This window comes from Vidua chalybeata, chromosome 1, assembly GCF_026979565.1.
Source record: "Vidua chalybeata isolate OUT-0048 chromosome 1, bVidCha1 merged haplotype, whole genome shotgun sequence".
Classification (NCBI taxonomy): Eukaryota; Metazoa; Chordata; class Aves; order Passeriformes; family Viduidae; genus Vidua; species Vidua chalybeata.
In genome coordinates this window covers 29,489,655-29,509,814 of record NC_071530.1, presented here as the reverse complement: position 1 = coordinate 29,509,814, position 20,160 = coordinate 29,489,655, and the positions used below count along the sequence as shown (strand labels likewise).

The 20,160-nt window shown below is 39.7% G+C and overlaps 1 protein-coding gene across 3 annotated transcripts in view; it reads right to left on the bottom strand.

Annotated features, from left to right (window-relative positions):
* Window positions 1-3,348: 3,348 nt before the first annotated feature.
* Window positions 3,349-20,160, bottom strand: part of BZW2 (basic leucine zipper and W2 domains 2) — a 56,278-nt gene continuing 39,466 nt past the window's right edge. For all 3 annotated transcript variants that reach the window (XM_053961353.1, XM_053961363.1, XM_053961372.1), the window contains exons 7-12: window positions 18,476-18,585; window positions 16,488-16,658; window positions 15,961-16,107; window positions 11,681-11,819; window positions 5,457-5,579; window positions 3,349-3,805 (exon numbers count right to left, since the gene is read on the bottom strand). In XM_053961353.1, the coding sequence (XP_053817328.1) occupies window positions 3,777-3,805; window positions 5,457-5,579; window positions 11,681-11,819; window positions 15,961-16,107; window positions 16,488-16,658; window positions 18,476-18,585 (719 nt within the window). In that variant the 3' untranslated portion in view covers window positions 3,349-3,776. The remainder of the gene's footprint in view (window positions 3,806-5,456; window positions 5,580-11,680; window positions 11,820-15,960; window positions 16,108-16,487; window positions 16,659-18,475; window positions 18,586-20,160) is intronic.

Here is a 20,160-nt window from a genome sequence, read left to right as displayed (position 1 = left end):
TGGCCTGTCATTGCTGAAGGGCACAAGCTGCCCTGAAATAAAGCTGTGCTGCTCAAATAGACACAAAGCAGCTTATTTCTTGCTGCTAATGAAATACCAAAGCTGCTTGTCAGTGCCCTGACCCAGGGACCACCCCTGGGGAGCTGTGCTGGGAGCAGGAGCCCCCCAAAGAGCTGCACCAGCCACCCTCAGCCCAAGTGTTACCTGGAGTGAGGAGGAAGGGCCTCCAACACTGCCCAGTCCATCAGTCCCTCAGTGCTGCTTGCTCAGTGCATGGGTGCTTGTTCTGATCAGAGCTCTGCCTCTTAAACTGTGGATTATGGCAGCATTGAAGGAAAACACGACTCCCACACCCACACATTTATGAGGAATTGTTTAATACCTTGTCACTAAATGGACTGGGGAGGGGGAAGGCTTTTAAAGGCTTGAGAAAATGGCTCTATATTGCTTGAAGAGCCATTTTTATGGAAAAATCTTAACTGTACACACACACAAGACCACCTACATATCCCTCCCTCTCCCAAGTGTGGTCATGGAGTGGACCCTGGGATCTCATAGAGGTTCTCACCTGGCAGATGCTAGTTTCCCTGGGTGTTAAATGCCTTCCTTGCTCAGCCAGCCTGCAGCTCCCATGGGGATGAAGTTGGGGAGTTTTCCATCACTCCTTTTGGCATGGGTCTGGCTGCTGGGTTTGGGATGTGCTGGCCAAACAGAAAAGGGGGATGTTGGCACAGCAGGTCATCATTTTCTTGGGGGTAAATCTCTATCAGCCAAAGCATAGTAAGGGTGAAGCAGGATTGCTGTTGGAAACAGTGCAGGGAGCGTCATGTCCATGATGGTTTGTGATCTGTGGGATTACTGACTGCAGTGGGCTGGAAATTCCCCTTTGCACAGGGCTTGACATAGTTAGATAAGCTGCAATGCAATAAGGTAGTTGGAGCAGCAAGAAATAAGAACTGTCAGATTCATAACCAGCGCTTTAACCATCTTCACTGTTGCATCATCCCAAAGATGATGTGGTCTCTCTCCTGGAGAGCATTTGTACACCAAAGGAATGTTTTAAAGCAATGTAATTGGCTTTCTTAGTTAAAACCTCAGGGAGAGGCCAGAATAGAAGAATCACGAATCACCTCCAAATTCAGCAATCCCCATTTTAAAGAGCACCCTATTGCAATTTATTGTAAAGTAAAAGATGTACAGTTCTGACATTAAGATTGCAGCTTCAAAATTGAATGCAATATATTATATGAAGCACATTTTCTATGAAGTATCTTTTTATTTTTACAAGACAACTGATTCCATATTTAAAACACATATTTGTTGATTGACTGCAGCTTTGATTTCTCTAGCAGAGAAACACTAATTCAAGAGCTGTGTTGAAGAAATGCCTTGGGTTGGGAACATTTTTAACTGAAATGCAGACTCTCTGAAGGCTTCAAGGGAGGGGCACTTTGCCTGAAGGGAGTCACATCAAAAGCTCTGCCCAGCTTCTAATCTAATAAGGTTTCATGAAAAACCTTATCATTACACACTTTTGTACTGATATTCAGTCTGATGCAAACCAGATCTATTTGTATTTGTGCCTCTACCTACTTCAGTTACCAGCATATATGTGAAATACTGGATGAAAAAATACACCTGTAAGTTCCCATCTGAACTCAAGAGATTAAGTGGGAAAAATTCCTGAAAACTAGATTGAGAAACTGTTAGTGCCTAATAATTTTCCTGGGGGAGGGCAAGCTGAGAGAGCTTGCTCCCAGGAGCTACATATTAGGCATGATATGAACACAGAAGATGTAGGGCTTTGGGCATTGTGTGACTGAAAAGTGAACAACTCCTGTCAGCCCCAAGTGCAACTCCTCACCCTGCTCCAAATCACAAGTCTCAACTTGGCCAGCAGCCCTGTGCTAAAAACACCCATTTTGCTCCAACACAATGTCTAAAAATGGAGCTAGGACAACTGTGTCAGCAATCACAGAATATCTCAACTTGGCAGGGACCTGAAACAATCATCAGGTACAACTCTGATGCCTGGCTTGGAGGCACCTGAACTTCAGTGCAGTGGATCCACTTGGCTCTGCTTGCACCTGCAGTGTGCTGGGGGCACAGTTGCAGCAGGCACCCCAGATCTGCTGCCTTTGGCCTCACAGTGTCTCTTGCAGCTGATGATTTCTGTCTCCAGCAGATGGCCCAGCCAGCCCGCAGTGAGCCGTGCCTGGCCCTCCCTGGCAGTCTCAGTGCAGGGAAATGGGATTATGATCTCTGCTCACTACTCAAGACTGACACCTTTGAAATTAGCCTAAGTTGAAGATTATACAGAAAAGTGGTTTTACATACACTAAACTAAATATTCATTAATACCTCAGGAAAGGGCAATTTTGAATTTAAGATGTTTTTAGAAATAGTGGCTGTATATCAATGACTCAGTACTACCACATCACAGCTGCAGAGTTTTGTGCATGTGTTTTCATGCCCAGCAAATTTATTTTCTGTAGTAACAAGGACCAAAATGGAAAATATGTAGCTAATGCATCAGTTGTGCTTTTTAGTATGACTGGCTCTGGTCTTCTCAAACTTACTGGAAACATCACCATGACGTATTTCCCCTTCCAAAGATCAATACCTGTTAGGAAAATAAATGCTGTACTAGATGGAAAGCTGGCACTCAACAGCAATTGATTTCTACCTGCTAACTTCTGTTTACAATAAAACTAGATACATACTGAGAATCATCTGTGGTTTATATGAAGTGTTGACTTTCCCTCAGAAAAATCTGTATTATCTGTTAGCTTACTGGTTTCTAATGACAAAATACAACAACACTTCATTAATTGATTATGCCCTGTCATGCTTTCCCCTGTAAGAATACAAGCCTGGCTTTTCTAAACCTGATGTAAATAAATTTCCGATTTCACATGTAATGACTTCTAGTCATGCATGTTTTGAAGATAATTCTTCTAAAATGAGACAACTTTTCTTTCTAAATTCAGCAATCACCAATAACTGAGTCTAGTTTAAACTGAGCAAAACATATTATTCTATATATCATTTGCATAAACTGTACCTGCAAAATTAGGACTCCACAGATTTGTTCCTGTACATCATCTTTGAATTAAGAAACAGAATGAATCAATATTTGCTATGGAACATGGTTAATCTGTCCAAAGTTCTATGTAAGGATGGGAATAAAGATTTGGCAGTGATCCCTACACCAGTTAACTACAGCTGCTGATTTTTTGGGGAAGAAGTATGAAAATGGTCTGTTGGCATTCTTGTGTAATTTTGACTTGAAGAATCATAAAAACTTTGGCAAGGCAGAACTTTACATACACACTAATACCACAAAAATAAGATATAAAAGCCATTTATTCAAAAAAATGTGGTGGTGTCAAATCACATACACAAGCCAATATTGAGCTACAAACACAGACCAAACAGTTCTATAAACAGAAATTGGAGTGTTCATATACCATAGTACCTGAAAAAGACCGTTAATAAAAAGGAGTCCATAAGTATTTCATTTCATTTTTTCTATATGGCTCCTTGCTGAATGTCTTTGCCTAAGTTAGTGTACACTGAGCCAGAGGTAGAGTCCCAAGTAAAGCATCTAATGCCTCAGGGCTCCATTAAAAACCTTTATTCTTCTAAACAAAAGGAAAGTCTAGTCTATAGTTTTCTGTATGACACTGAAGTAAAGCCTCTTTGCTTGAACAATACGGCATTCCCAAGCGCTTTTGGCATTAACCTAGATTGAGACTGTGCTTTGTGGAACCACCTCAGTTCTCCTCCCCTTCAGACTCCGACTCTGGAAGAGAAGAGAGTGAAACACTTCATGACGGTTGCACAAGGACACTGATGTGAGTAATTATATAAAAATAACAAGATATCCTTCCAAAACAAAAATGAAAATTTTCACCACATCTAGTACTTCTCCTAGGAAAGGTTGGCAGATAAACAGAGCTAATGAGAAAGAAATACACAGCTTCAGGAGATGAAGGTTTACTCTCCTGGTGAAGGTTTACTCCTCCATGGTGGAGCTTTTCATTTACAGATCTGACACTAAAATTTCACCATGTTGCTATGAATGATTCTGGTCCTCATCTACAGAGCCACAATGTGTACTGGAGCTGAGTTTAATAAAGGATCAGCATTGTTTGCTCACTCTTCTAATCTCTATGAGTAGACTGTACCACTCTCATCCAGGAAGCACCCTTAAAACTATTTGCTTTGTAAATATCAATCAGCATCACCATCCAGCCTATCTAGAAAGGCTAAGTGTTGTTACCCTACATGAGGTATGCAACATGTACAAACCAAATTTTTAAATGATTTTCATAGCATAAGATAAAGTTCATCTAGTAATAGAAGCAGAAGTAGAAGCAACCTAGAAGCAGAAATACACGTGCTGGTTTTGTAATCTAAAGCTACTTTTCATCATCTTGTATTTCTGTGCTCACCTAACAGAAAAGGGCTCACTGCCAACAAATATTACACCATAGATCAGATTTCTGAGGGCAAATATGGTCTGCGTGTTTTTACAGAAACATTTTGTCTCTGTTTGTACTGGACTTTGTAATTAAGGACATCTGGCAAAGGGGACATGCAGGAAAGGATAAATAAAGAGCAGCCGAGGCATACAAGCAGAAAATTTTTTTTAAAAGCTTAATTAGACCAAGCTTGCCCATCCTAAATCTAAGTGTGAAAGCAGCTGCCATTTTTATACTGCTACCTAAACATGTGAATTGCTGCTGAGTTTTATCTGTTTCTAGTACATATTCCCTCCAAGTTTTTAAAATTAATTACATTAAATGGATGCAAGTGAACCCTAATCATTCTATCCATATCTATTACACATGGATTTATCTTCCCAACTGATGGGGAATTCTTTTTCCATGCAAAAAAAAAGGTAACTTATTCAGTAGAAGTATTTTCTTATCAAGAACATGAGGAAAACCAAGTTAGAGACTAAAGAAACTAGTTCCCCTTCTAAATAACCATTTTAAAGCAGCAAATACAGACCATATAATGTTAACCTGACCATTCAGCTAAAGGCAGTTTTAAGAGCCAGGGTACAGGCAAGTTCATGCTCTGTGCCATTAAACATTGACAACAGCAAAAAGGCACTGAGACAGAAAACTGCTTGGCTGCAGGTGTTAGCACCAAGGTACTTGATACTGTCATCAGTGCAGAGTTCCTCCCTGCAGACACTAAAAGAGTTTATCTATAGACAAGTGGTACCCAATGAATAAAGGACTTCACAGGGACACCATAATCACTAAAAAAGTATCAAGTGTTATTAGGCTTAGCCATGCCTGGAAACAATTGAGACAGTCATGCCTGCTGCTTTGTATTTTGAGTCCGGAATACTTTATATCCTGGTACAACTAAAATGTGAAAAAAAAAAAACAACGTTTTTTTGCAGAGAGACTACCATAGTTCTTCAAACAAACCCATACCTTCTTCAGCATTTTGCAGCCACTCCACAAATTTCTTCATCTGGTCAAGAAAAACACTTTTGCCTTTAGCAACATGTGCTTCTTTATACCACTTGAGGATAGCTTCTTCACTCAGAACATCAGCTGAAATACAGATCAGTGTTTGTAAAAAAAAAAAAAAAGGATTTTTTAGAGATTAGCAAATTCGAACATGAGAGGAGAAAGATTTTTTTGAAGACAGCATACAGCTAATATGATTGCAGTAGAACAAGCTTTGGATGATCTATATTAGGCTACAAATACAGAATATTTGATGCATATAATGGGTTCCCGATGCAAAAAAATGTGTAATGTATTAGGCATAAAATAAAGTATCAAATATTGTACTTCTGTCAAGAAGAGTTCTTTTCCATCTGTTTTAAATATACTACATAAGATTGCTGGACAAAAAAAAATTATAATGATCAGCCTGCACACCTTGGAAATTACCACAATAAGAATTACCATGGTTTTTCTTGCTGTTGTATCACAGAACTGTGCATGGTTCTAGAAGTCTGAAGTAGCAGATACCTCCTGACTGAACACTTAAGAGACAGACAGTATGGATTTTTTGCAGTCATTTCCCCCTAAAGGATTTATATTGTTTTTAGCTAGTAAGTTTTAAGGTCACTATTCAGACCACCCATTTTAAGGGATTGGCTTGGAGGGACAGCACAGCTGACATTTTTATGTCAAGCATCAGGAACAAAATAGCTGTCAGTGAGGACATGTGAGGCAGAGTACAATTCAGAATAAAGAAATACTAATAAATAGCAAGGACACTTATTGTTACCAACATATGCAAATTTAGGTCTAGCAACAGACCTCTAGCCCCAGGACAAAGCTCCTGTGATCCAGCCGAGCCAAGTATTCAGTAATTGATGGCTGTAGAGGCAAAACCTGGGATCCACAATAGCATTTTGGCAGTTATGTAATACAAGAGGCAAGAACAAACAACAACATCAACAACAACAAAAAAAATCAAACTGTATTTGTTCTATAAAAAGACTAAAGACAGCTTTCTACACCTCATTAAAATTTCCATTCTTTTTGTCTTTGAACAAACTCCCCTCCCTGCTCAAAATCACCACATTTATGTACTTCACTGCTTCCCTGAGCTTCTTGGTGCTGTCCCACCCACTGGGTATTTGCTTGCCAAGGCACTGACCCTGACCATCACCTTCTGCTTCAGCCTAAAGTTAAAACAGATGTGGCAGGGAAGGGAAGAAGACAAACTGAAATAAATGACACTAAAACCCCAAAGCATCTGATCAAATGAGACAGAGGAGACACATTTCACATATGCTGTTGAATAATAAACAGATGGAAGCAACCAGGGATATGTTTTAACTTAATCAAAACTATTCCAAGACATTCAACAGTAACTGAATATAAAATCTCCTTGAAAATTAGGAATTTAGTAAGTGTGTGTGACTGGAAATTACCTTGTCTCTCAGGCATGTTTCCAAAATAAAACCTATTCTGCAGTTTACTACAGCTGACAGTAATGCTGAGAAAATGCAGGGAAAACGGGACTGAGCTGGCTCTAGGCTTTTTTCCATACATATAAATTGTGCTCAGTGAACCTACAGGAGGGACAAAAAAATTCCACCATCGTCCTGAAATCACAACCTGCCACAATGAACTTTTTCTCCAATGTTACAGAAACGCAGGAGACAAGAAAGAGATTTCAAACATGTTGCATTAAATACTTCTGGTAGTCCTTAGTAGCAGCTCAAAGTAGAGCAACCCTGTCCCAAGCTCAAGCCCATTGCTGCATGACAGGTCACATTATGATACTGTACAAGGAAGCACCTTCAGGTAGGCACATAGCTCAGCTCAAAAGGAACAGGATTCAAGTCTGTTTTGTTTGTTTTTTTTTTTTATTTGAAGCCCATAAGCTCAATGGTTTTGTTGCCAAAGGGGAAAGTGCAATTTCTCCCTCCCTTCCCGAAAGCCCACTCTGATAAAAGCAGCATGTAAACCCACTGTGTGCCTCAAAGATTTAAACATTTGCAAATCTGGAAGATGAAAAATTTGCCTGTATTTAATTCCATGGCAATAAACCTCCTACCCTAACAGAGAAGAACAAAATGCCCTGAACTACAAAAAGGACAACTGCAACACTCCTTTGATTTCTAAGAAATATTATGTGTAATACATTCATGCCTCCAGTGCTCATAAGGGATGGCATTCTCCCACCTGCACAAAGATGCTCAATTCAACAATCATGCAGGACAGGGTGTAGTTAATCATACCTCTCAGTTGCTTCAAAGCAGTGGGAAGGGAAAATGGAAGGAGGAAGAAGGGAAAATGGAAGGAGGAGGAAGAGAATGACTCATTTTGTATATATATAGTTGTTCCTCATCAAAGTTGATTATAGACATATTTTAATGGCTGAAGCTGAGCACTGCGGTTTGTGGGCGTGTGCACATCATTTTCACTGCAGTCCCAGGTGATGTCAGCCCCAGAGAGCTGCTTTTCCTGCAGGTGCAGCCAACTGCCACTCAAACCACCCACGACCAGAGCCTCCAGGGACGTCCCTCATGAAAGGGAGAAGCTGCAGAGCAGAGAGACTGAACAGCCCAGTCTCTTTTCTTCAGGGTTAACTGGAAAGTTACTTGAAGTTCAGGTCTCAGCTTTGCACTCAATCATCCAGTTCAAATGAATTTCTGCTTTTAACTCAAACCACATAGCCACAGGCAGTAAAGGGAAAAGCACACCCTGGCAGCTGCCAACACAGTCAATCAATCTGCAAAATTCTACTCCATTGCAGCTAACTCAGCTGGGAGAACAGAGCCTTCAAGGGTTCTTTCAATGCAAGGAATGTCACCCACAGTACAGTTAAGGCCTTTTTGGTTTGTTTTGGGCTTTTCCCAGGAAAATTTTGCATAAAGTACCACAAAAAGTACCTGAATAATGAAGATATTTGAAGATAATTGTGATCCATCAAAAAACAAAACCCCTGTATGAAGTGAAACCTGAAGATTCCTTCCTTCTAAGAGTTCCCTGCAGAGTCTGAGAATCTCTGTCAGTCTGCATAATTTGGTTGCTGTATCTCTGTACTCCAAAAGAATATCTCTGAGGCCTAATTATGCCCTAAACCAGAGTCCTATTTCACATGTACTTGTGATCAGTTATTTCTTCTTGTATTTTGTAAATGTTGTCGTGAATTCTAATGAAAAAGTACACAGAGGCTTTGTGTTTGCCATTCAAAGAGTAAAATTCTGATCCTCATGAAAGGATTATCATTAATTTCAACAGTGTCAAGGTTTCACATTTGAAATTTCAAGGATATACACAAAATAAAGAAAGGGATCAACAGGTGAATATGATATATAGCATGTATTCCAGTAACAACAGTGCTTATTTTACCAAAAGTTAAGGGACATGCTGCAACACAGAAGGAGCTAACAAACAACATACATCTTACAATGCAAGCAAGGAAGCCAGCAAACTTACTGAGTGCCACTCACACTTCAGCAATTCTTATTCTGCAACTAGCTTTTAGATCTTGGTCAAAATGCAGCTGTCTGATAAACAATTGTACTGGCTTAAAGTGAAAACCAGAGAAGCAACATCATAGCTGGGGATCAGTATAGAACTGGACAGCTTATTTTTCTCTGTACTGTCTCAGGAACACAAAGGTAGAGTAGTAATAATAATAATAATAATGTTGTTAATAAGCTGTAACCAACAACAGAACTGTTTTTGCAAATTATACCTACAAGCCAGTAAGAAGCTGCTGCTACTTAAAAGAAAATAGGGCTTGGGTTTACATTGGGGAAAAAATGGATGCTCCTTCTTTTTTAGAGACAGAATAATAAATAAAAAAATCAACACCACAGACTTTCAAGATATCCTAGGAGCTAATGAGCCCCAGCTGTCAACATGTTTAAGTATTTCCAGGTAATTCACAGGAAAGTAATCCAAGGGCTATTTCATGGTGGAAATATGGAAAGCATTGAGATGCAAGATATTGGACATCCTGATGAGAGTAGTCATACAACTAAATTAGTCAAAGCGTGACTGGCATTAGGTACCTATCATTACTGCTGACTATTTTTATGCCCAGGAAGCACTCCCTCATAATGAGTAACAAGCAACAAACTGTCCACATTCATGCTGGTACAAAGCTGCATTTTTATCTGCCCATTCACAGATATTCAGATACCTTTATTTGTCACTAGATGAAGTTCATTAGGGACCCTGAAACCTCTCCAGATCTTGTGCATGTTACACTTAAGAACAACAGAAAGGCTAACAGGGGTGTCTGCTGCTCCAGTAACAGCTTTAGAAGGCTTTTTTCCTCGGCTATTAGGAAACCAAAGATATACTGTCATTGGGGGTTATCTAAATAAAGTATATGTCTCTAAAAAGACTTGGTGGCTTGATTTTAGTGGATAGATATGAACTGGGGAGGAGAGGGTGAAATCTACCATCACTGAAACAAAGATAAGGCAGGAAGCATGGCACTGCACAAACCACACCATGAGCCACTAAAGCTCAGTAAGAGTCACGTGGAAGAAACAGGAAATTGAACGCCTAGTGTTCTCAAAATCTTCCCTGGTTCACAAAGTACGATGTGGACCTAATGGACACTGTTTAACTCCAAAGCCACTAAAACCAGATGGAGATGATACTCCCTGCATCCAGCACCTAGAAGGGCCCTATGGCAGTGGCTGTAAGGTCAGGCAAACAGTTGCCAGCAGGCAGCAGGTCTGTCAAACAGGGCAGATTCAGCTTCAGCCTAAACAGGGCCAAGAAGGGCTGGCAGCTGTGCTGGCGCATGACTGCATCAGATGGTAGAGGCAGGAGCTGCAGCACGCCTGCCCCAGATACTCCACGCAGGAATACAGGCACAGCACATATTGCACATATTGGACAGACCATACCGTAGCTCCAAACACTCCTCTAGACATCATCTGAATACTAAACAGTACTGTGGCACCTGTAGTGCTGAGGCTGAAGTCTTCTCAGCCCTCCAAAAAAGCCTGCCCAAGTAATCTCCTGAGTCAGAACATGAGTATGTGGGGTGAAAAAAGTAAATGGGAACTAGGTTCTTCAAGCATATTACGTTTAATATACAATTCAGTGATTGACTTTCTTTTTGATTTTAAAATGCTTTGGAATTTCAAGACTGCTCTTGCAGGCTAACCCAGTAATGAATCTACAAAACGTCTGAAAGCAATCCTAATCAAGACTATTTCTGGCTTGACCATCAGTTATGATCTGAGTGCACAGCAATTATGCCTCTCATTCACCATGTCCGAAGCAAATGTTCTTTTCCAAAGAAAATTGAATCAAGTGATTGCTGCAGGTTCAAGTTGTTCTACGGTTATTAATAGTATTTACAAATTGCAGAATTTGAGGGCAGAAGGACAAGGTGCCTTGCTTTTTCATTTATCATTGAAGCCACACTATATTGAAAGAAGGATAGAAATAAATCCACATGACTCACTTCCTTCTGCCTTCTGAAACCATGAAATTATTGTAACAGTTGGAACTCATTTGCCTCGAACATGTACCTGGACTCAACAGAATGAACAAAGATCAATATTAGGTTTCTACTCCTGCTGATTTTTCTCCTCCAAATATTTATAGCAAGAAAGTCAGAACAAACTGTTTGGCACCTACCCATCACATGCGGTGCAAGACCATTAGTCTCTATGACAACCTGATCAGAATAAACTTGTGAAGAAGTCAATTTCACAATAAAAATGAAATCCATCAAAACCATAGCACATGCAAAAAATTGGCATGAAAATAAGAATTAGAAAAGCTCCTTCTGGTAGGGAGTGAGTAAAAAAAAAACCCTCCAACTCCTCCCTGAAAAATCTTCCTGCTAAGAGGGTTTGCACTCTCAAGGTTTCTTAAAACCAAGCTCTGATCTACTGTTGAAATCTGCCAGAAATTTATAGAAATGTCTTCCTAGAACTGATTTTATACAAGGGTTAAACTGCATTTGAAATGACTGGACAGTGTTTGATTCTGCTCACACTTCTTGAATGGGATGAAAGCAACAGAAGGAGACAAGGGCTTGTTTTGGCTTTTCCTGCTGCCACACACTTCTTTGAACTCTCAAAGCACAAAGTATTTCAGAGTTCAACACCTTCTCATATGCACTACTTGCTTAAACATCATAAGAGAGTGGTTGACACAGAGAATCCAAGCACAGAATACAAGAGTGGATTATATACTTTTACCTTTATAAAAGAGTACCACTATCTTCTGAAAGGCTTTCATGAAGTGGATGTTGTCATAACAGTACTCCTGCACCTTCTGGAGTAGGATCAACTCTGACTGGCCTTGAGTGCTGAACACAGCAAGTAGAGGGGCATATTGCTGAAAGGAAGAGAGGGTAAAAAATAAAATGCATGTCAGTATACTTAAAAATAAACTTTTTTAGAATAAACATAATGAACTTCATCCCTGAAAATGTTTCACTGAAACCATAAGATTTACTTGCACACTGCATCTTCTAAAACACATACAATGCATATATACAAATATCCATTATTTTTTTGTAACATGTCCTGCATGCTTAAAGCTAAAATTCAGTACCACTTCGTTACCGAATTCTGTAAAATCAATTTATAAAGCCTACAATCTGGCATTACTTCTGTCATACATTTCACAATGCAGCATTCTGTTCATTCAGAAGTGATGCTTTACAGATGTTCATAACATAAGACATCCCAGGATGAAATACATGAAAAAAAAAGTCTCTGGTTTCACAGGGGTTTCAGAAGTCCCAGGAAACTGAAATAAAGTAAATCAATCCAAGTTAACTGTGATCAACTGTCCTTATTTTTTCTCATTACCACAATCAAGAATATCATGACAGCCTTTGGTAAACAGCAACGTTTTCCAAGCACAGTATTAACTGCTAATGTCACTCTGACAAGACAGTAGTGGTACATTTCATAGTCTTTTCTTGGCATTTATTAATATAATACAATAAAGCAAAAATGTATTTGTTATGCAATTTCCCCCTCTTATTTCAGATCTTAAAACTAAAAATTACACTGAAGGACTATAGCTTTCCTTAAAAGCTAGTATTTACATCCAAATCTCTCCAATTTCCTGTCATCTTAGCCTCTAATGCATTCAGCTAAGATGACAATCTTAAAACTAAGACAATATTAAGAGCATTTTTCAGAGATGAAGTTAAATGTTTGATCTTCAGAGATCTTTGATCTTCAGAGACCCTAGCCAAATATAAATTGCATATTACTATTTCATCTGCTCTTGCACTAATCAGCTCAGCCTTTCTTCCAAGTTTTCAGTGACCCCAGTTCAGCATTCTCCAGCTGGATTTGCAATGGCCTAATATCACAGAGTTGTGGTCTGAGTGACCAGGGCTACTGCAGGTCTTAATCAGGTGACAAACCACCCATCACCCACAGCACTGATGGACATGTTTAAAAGTACACTCCAGCACCTCTCCACAAAGGACTAATCCTGAGGGTTTTACCCAATATGGTCCATGGAAATAATTACTAAAACACATGAGAATCAACTGAAGTTTGAAAGGTTGTTCCAAAATGTGTTTTGCAATAATTATCAGCTATTTAAGAGAGCATGAAATCACAGTGGCAACAAGCAGCTCAGCAGGCTAGCAGTATTTAGTACTTTTGGAAGAAACCCCCTTAAAATGGTTAGATATAGGTAACACCAGAGGCCAAATTTTTCCACTCTGGGCAGGTATAGCCACATCTTTAGAAACATCATCAGTGCTTGGTAAGAGCTCTGAAAAATTTGTGCAGGCTGTGAGTAGCTCTTTTCCCTCTTTTAGCATTGAGGTGGTATTTAGGCAAATTGTAGGAAGGCTGGGCAATATACAGTGCAGTTGATTTATTTAATACCCACAGCAGAACTCACGCCCATCTACATGTTTGTGAAGTACTGCTTTCTATAAACATTAATAACTTCTAATAAAAATCCTATGTTTTCAGTTTGGAAGTAAATTGTCTTCATTTTGCCACGTCTGACTTTATCCCCTTCACATTCCTCCCTCACTTCTCAGCTGGTACAGGCTCACAGTTATGAGTCTCACAAATGACTAAGGAACTTTCTCATTGCTGGCTGAGCAAGTGGCATTATTTTCCATTTGCATCATGTTAGGGAGCAGGGAGTCAGCACCCACACTGCTGTGAAGCTCACCAGAACCTTGCCTCCAGTGAGAATTGTCTGGAAGATTCTCCTCACCCATGGAGAACATCCCTTCTCTGCACTGGAGGCAGCCTAGGCACTGAGCCCCGGTGTCACAATGAGGTTACTGGGACAATGAGGAGCTTATTCTGTGAGATCCAGGGTTGAACAGCTTGCCCTGTCTCCTCCTGAGGTCAGCTCCTGCTGGTCCTGCCATATGGATGGCACACATGACTTAACTGCACTGCCCAAATATGCTGGTTCATGGCTCCCCACCCTGCTATTAGGTAGCCACCCATCCAGCAAGGCTTTTTAAGATCTGTGAACTAGGTCAATACTCTGTGTTCTCACCCATCTTTTCATGGGTGCCTTGTGTACAACTGACTGAAAGAATCTGGTAAGTTAGATTCTGGTTAGAGACAGATGTCAAAGCTCACGTGCTTTGTGGAAGTTACCTGTCATACAAGAATAGAGCCATACAAGAATAAATCCCACCATCTGACATGTCACACATTGAGTATATATTTATACACATCCTGACCACAGCACCAGGTCAAAGCAACTCCCTGACTGTTTTCTGGGACATTGACACACAGGAGGGCACAGAACTGAGCTCTGTATCATCCCTAACACTGTTAATCCACTTTCTGGAGTTGGCTCATACACTGAGGTAGCTGAGAGCCCTAAGAGAAGGATCCAAGAACTGTCTCCACCTATCCTAAGAGGAAGGATGTGAAAAATGCTGTTTCATTTTCCAAGACTGAACTGTAAAGAAGCAACTATCAAAGTCTCAATTTCTACTTCTATTGCTTCTATTAAAATCTTACCCCTGAGTGCAAATAGTAAATACCTTGTAAATTTCCCCCTGTTTTTAGAAAGTGGATGTACCTAGAAAGATGCCTATCTTATATAGGCAAGATGCGCCTACCTAATTCATTGGGGTGATGCATAGGACTAAACATCCAGTCAACAGGATTTGTATAAAGCCAGCTGTGTTTCTCTTTTCCCAGAGTTCAAATATTCCAGAAAGTGTTTGTTAATTTGCCCTGCAGTACTAGACAATAAATCTCAATGGATACTTTGCTACAACTCAAAGAGAGATAATCAAATGTTACATCAGAAGAACAAGAAAAACAATGTCTCTCCTCCTTCTGGAAACTATCTTGTCTTTCTCCTGCTATTTGAGCCACTTGGGAAAACTTGAAGGCATTCATTCTTACCATCAAAGACTACACAATATCCCAAGCGACTGCATTTCTAGGATTACTGACTGGGAAACCAAATTCAGGCAAAAGAACGGCAGCAGTAGTAGCTAAACCAACATGGGAACACCCAAGTATGGAGAGACATCCAATATGAATAAAGATTTATTTTACCATAAAGAATAAATCCCAGATTGCTTCTGTTCCAAGGGAAACCTTTGAAGCCCTGGCTATGAGGGAGTATTCTCCTGGTCATAGATTACCTGCTTAAAAGACTAGGTCTGCTGAAAAGCTTCTGTCAGATCCAGTGTCTTGCACTGCACAATTACCTCAGACTTAGATGAGGAATACCAATGATAGCAGTGATTGATGCTTCTGCATTGGTTTGGTGTTTCTTTTCTATCCCAAGGTCTTTAGAGTTTTTGTACCAACATGCAGTGGTGGTACTGCAATATTGCAGCCTGTCTTTCTATGTATTCAGTTCCCTCATCCTCAAGGACAATAGCTGGATCAGAGAATAACCACACTGTATGTACACAAGCCAGCTCCCAAGCCAGTCCCAAGCCAGCTCCAGGCTTATCACTTGACAAGTCACTGAGTATCCAGCTACCACAGCCAACACTGGCAACAACCAATCCACAGATTCTGGCTTCAGCATTCCTGCCTGGATCTATCCAGCCCTCTGTACAGCCAGCACAGGTGCTGCCCCACCATGCTCCCAAAATGTCTTTTCTTCTGGCAAAGACATTGCAAAGGCAGTTCTTGCAGGCTTACTAGTCAGGTTTACTAGTCAGGTCTGAGCAGACTGAGTTCCAGCAGTCGCTTAGCCCTTTCCCAGTGCAAGGAGCCTCTCAGGGACCTGGCACCCTGGGAAAGCACAAGGAAAAGATGCTCAGGCTGTGACCACCTTGGCTTGCCCTGGCACTGTGGGACTCAGGGCACTCAATGATCTGAACAACCTCAGTTTTGCATCCATTTGACAGAAGTCAGACTATACACAACTCTTGGTATGCTCAGCATCAGCCTTCAAAAACCTAAATCTCCTGGATTTAAACAGGTAAAAACTTGACAGCCAAAGAATGTATTCTGTGAATTCGCAGCTTTCTTCTCCTCTTCACCCATGCACACACCTTTAGATGTTTGAGGGCCTGCTCTGCAACCAGCTCCTCTTTCTTGTTCCATTCCACAGCATTCATGACACAGGTCCAAAGGAGACCAATCACTGCTGGCTCCGGCAGCTCATTTCTTTTCATTTCCTCTTTTACATAAAGCACTACCTGGAGAAGGAAATAAGGGACATTTCCAATGAACCAGAAATGATGCTGACTTTCCAAACACTTGTAGTCATTTACAACATCATGGTGTAGAAGTATTAAGAAACAAAATTAGAACAAGATTTTGACCCTCCCCTCCAACCTAACAGTTAATGCAGTTAAAGGAAATACATTCTCAAGGATAAATGAAGGAAAATGAAGAAAAATACACTTGGAAATATAGAGAATATTTGGTTGCTTTAGTCTTAAGCACAGAGTGAACAGATTAATAAATTAAAATAGTTTAAAGAAAAACAGAGGAAATCTGTTCCTCTCTACCTAATGTCGATTTAAGTCTTTGATTATGATTATATAAACAGAAAGTTGTAAATAAACACTTTTACCTCCTTAATTGGGCATTCCTGAGAGAGACGTTCTTGTAGTTCTTTCTGAAGTTCTTTACGAGTCCCCAGTGACTGCTGAACTCTAAGGAAATCTGAGAGTTCTTTTAGACCTGCTTCAGTAAAATACTTGGCAAAATGGTCCACATTTTGCCGGTTGGCTGGAAAGAGCTCCTAAAAAGACAGGAATGCTCTCTGTTAAATAACCAACTATGACTCTTGAAAAAATGGAAAGAACATTTTTTAAGAATGAACAGTGGGAATAACCTGTTACTTCACTTAAAACACTGCTTGTATCCACACTTGAAAAGTCAACACTTCATTCATATTGCAGTGTTTCACTGTAGTGGAAGGAAAAAATTATGTCCAGTTACGCAAATAAGCTAACACCCACTCCATGTGAAGTGCATGTACTTCGGAATAGCCATGAGCCAAACATGTTGCTCAAAGCAGTCCTAAGAGGAACCATACTTTTTCCAGTTTCCTAAAGTCTTGTAGAGAAAGTACAAAGGAATAGATGGCAAAGCCATTATAAGCAAAGCACATTTATCATGTCCTCCCAGTGCACCCACACATTTATCTCTTAAGAAAAATACATTCAGCAATACATAAGCGGCCCAGGCACCCTGACCTACCACTACTGCATCACTTAACAAAAATCACAATATCCACTATGTACTTTTAACATTAACTCCTGCAAGCATTTCTAATTAAAAGGCACTGACAATTTATGAAAGTCCAGCTACTTATAAAAGTTAAAATTATTCTTAAAAATCACTATAGCAAATGCCTCATCTTGGAAAGCATTCAATGGCATTTGCTTACCATCCATTCTTGGTGTCTTAATGATCTGTGGGATGGATAACACTTTTTTTTAACAAAGAAGCTGGAGACTTTCCATCTATTTATTTACTGACTAATGAAATTAAGAAATTTTCATGAAGGCATCTATGCTAGGCAATATCATCTGATACGTTACAGTTGTTTAATAGACCAGAGCAATGAGAGCCAACAGCTGAAAGTTTAAGTCAGTCAAGCTTGAAATAGAAATAAGATGCAGTTTTCCTCCCTGCCCTCCCCACACAATAAACAGTGTAATTAGCCCCTTTCCCAGTTAATGGCAGATTATTTATCACTTGGACAATTAAAATAAAGTATAAACTGAAGAGCTGGAGGGGCATGGGAAGATCCTTACTTTTGAAGGATACTTGCTTAATTATATATTATTGAGGTAGAAACAGGAAATACTACTGTGTCTCCAGGCACTGCTACACAGGATGTGTATTTGCATTATCACAGCAGCAACCTTTCTGAAGGATTAAAAACCCCAAATGATCTTCAGAAAGACACAGGGAAAAAAAGGCACATGAAATTGCTACATATTCATATATTCTCTGAATATCTTGCTACAAACCCATAACCTGTATCTTGCTACAGGTTTTGAGTACCAAAGCTGAAAGAAAAGCCTTCTGCACTGTACATACTAGGTCTGCTGTCACCACTTATGCTACCTAGATGGCCACTGCTGCAGAAAATTAGCTTACTATTCATTTACTATACTATTTAAACACTGCTGCTTCAGAAATTACATTCAAATCTAACTCCTTATACTTTATATACCATTTGCAAAAGGAAAACCTATTTAAAGAAACAGAGCTGCTCATGCCCATTTGCTGGTACGTTTTGTTAGCAGTGGTTAGAAAAAAAAAACCCATTTATTTAAATCCCAAGCCCCATATATACAGTCTCTCAGAAGGCATCTGACTACAGGAAAAATACAGACAGAATGTAAAAACATGTGATACTTAGTATTCCTGAACCTGTATCAATGCTACAGCCATAACAATATTGCTGTGTTTCAAAACATTTTAGAAACGCTAACAGAGTCTGAGGGGGAGTTAACATGCTTACAGCAAGCTACCATCTGCATTTCATTTTCTTCTTTTTCCCTGGGAGAGATAAAGATTATAAAGAAAATATACTGTACTTACTAGCAATCTCTTATCGAGGTTGGCTTTTCTTAAAGCAGAGGTAACAGAATTGGCATCTTTCTCTGCCATCCATGCTTTAAAAAGCTTTACAGCAAAAGAGGCTGCAATGCCTATTGGAGAAAAGCACAAAACATGTTTCAGCAATTTTCAACATAAATTAGAGTTGACTATAAGAAGTTCAAGGTTACAAAAAAGTTACAAGACCGTGGAATGAAAATACATTTATGACAACAGAAACAAACACGTAGAGCTGAAATGCCTATTTTCTTCTTTAATGCAAAATTAGTTTTCTGAATTATGCTAGATTGTTTGAAAATCTTTTCATTTGGTATTGCCCATCTCCATTCAGTTGTTCAAAGATTTTCTTTGCAATTATTTTTCTTACATTCCCAATTCACAGACTGAGTACAATGCAAGAGGAAAAACTATGCATTAAATTGATAGGAAACAAAGGCACAAAGCAATATAGGATAATCAAGAACAAGAACTAAAAAAACATGTATTCAAATGTTTTTTTAGCAAATCCTGGAATAGGGTTAAATAACTTTGCAACTTCAAGGTGACTGATTGTACTATGTCCTCCTAAGAGGTATTTAGTAGCCAGTTGTACCAGGCACAAACACTAGTTTAAGTGAAAAAATTCCTTCCTCAAGGCAAAACTTAATATTTTGTGTATTAAATCAAATGAACTCTACCTCCACTAGCTGTGGATTTCCCAGGGGCGTTAATAAACCATTAAGCCTACACCTCCTATTTCCTAGAGCTGCACCACCACCATGACTGCTTCAGATTCTCCACTGCAAGTGCAGGGAGCTGAAGGAAGCTGAAAGGTCTCGAAGATGGAGCTCATCCTTGAAGAAGGCTGCCTGTAGGTCAGTTATGATTCTCCATACTACACTCATACCAGCATCAGGGCTATTGAAGGCAGTGGTAATGGTAATGCATAAGGAAAAGCACAATCCTAGGCTACAGCTGGTTACTGTAGTTTTCTGTCTCACCTCCAGATAGTCCAGAAGCTCTTAGAGCTACATGGGACCTATTAGTAAGAAAGAGCTTCATCGCTCTTAGCCACTTTACAGATAGATATTCATTATATTTATTTCTGGGATACTTTGACTAAATGAGTCACCAAACAAGAACAGAAGAGACTATTCCCAGACCACTGTAAAGTTCACTGACTTTACACATCTTGACTGTTATGGCAGTTTTGGCAAGCTTATTTCAGGGAGCTTAGTCATAAGATGTGATCCTTAGAGAAGTACTGTACGAAACCAGGGATACACCATGCCAGGCCAAGAGAGGCCTGCAAATACTTCTTTGGGCTTGTTTTACATGTTGGATATGATGCAGCAATCCTAAATGCTGCAAGCTGACTAACCAAGATTAACAAAGCCTGGTCAACCAGTAGGTGACTTAAGCATAACTTCCACTGCAAACACACTTCAGCATATCCATGCATTTACATGCTTAATACCAAAATTGAATGGAATGGTCTCTGTCACCAAGCATGATCATATTGTACCCATTTTTTCTAGTTTTAGCTTAAAACAAAACAAAGTAAGTTTTATGCCAGTATCAGTATTAGAGAGTGTGCTGTTTTCACCTGGGGTAGAGTTAATTTTTTTTCACAGTGGCTGTATGGGGCTTTATTTTGGATTTATGCTGAACACTGGTTTGATAATACA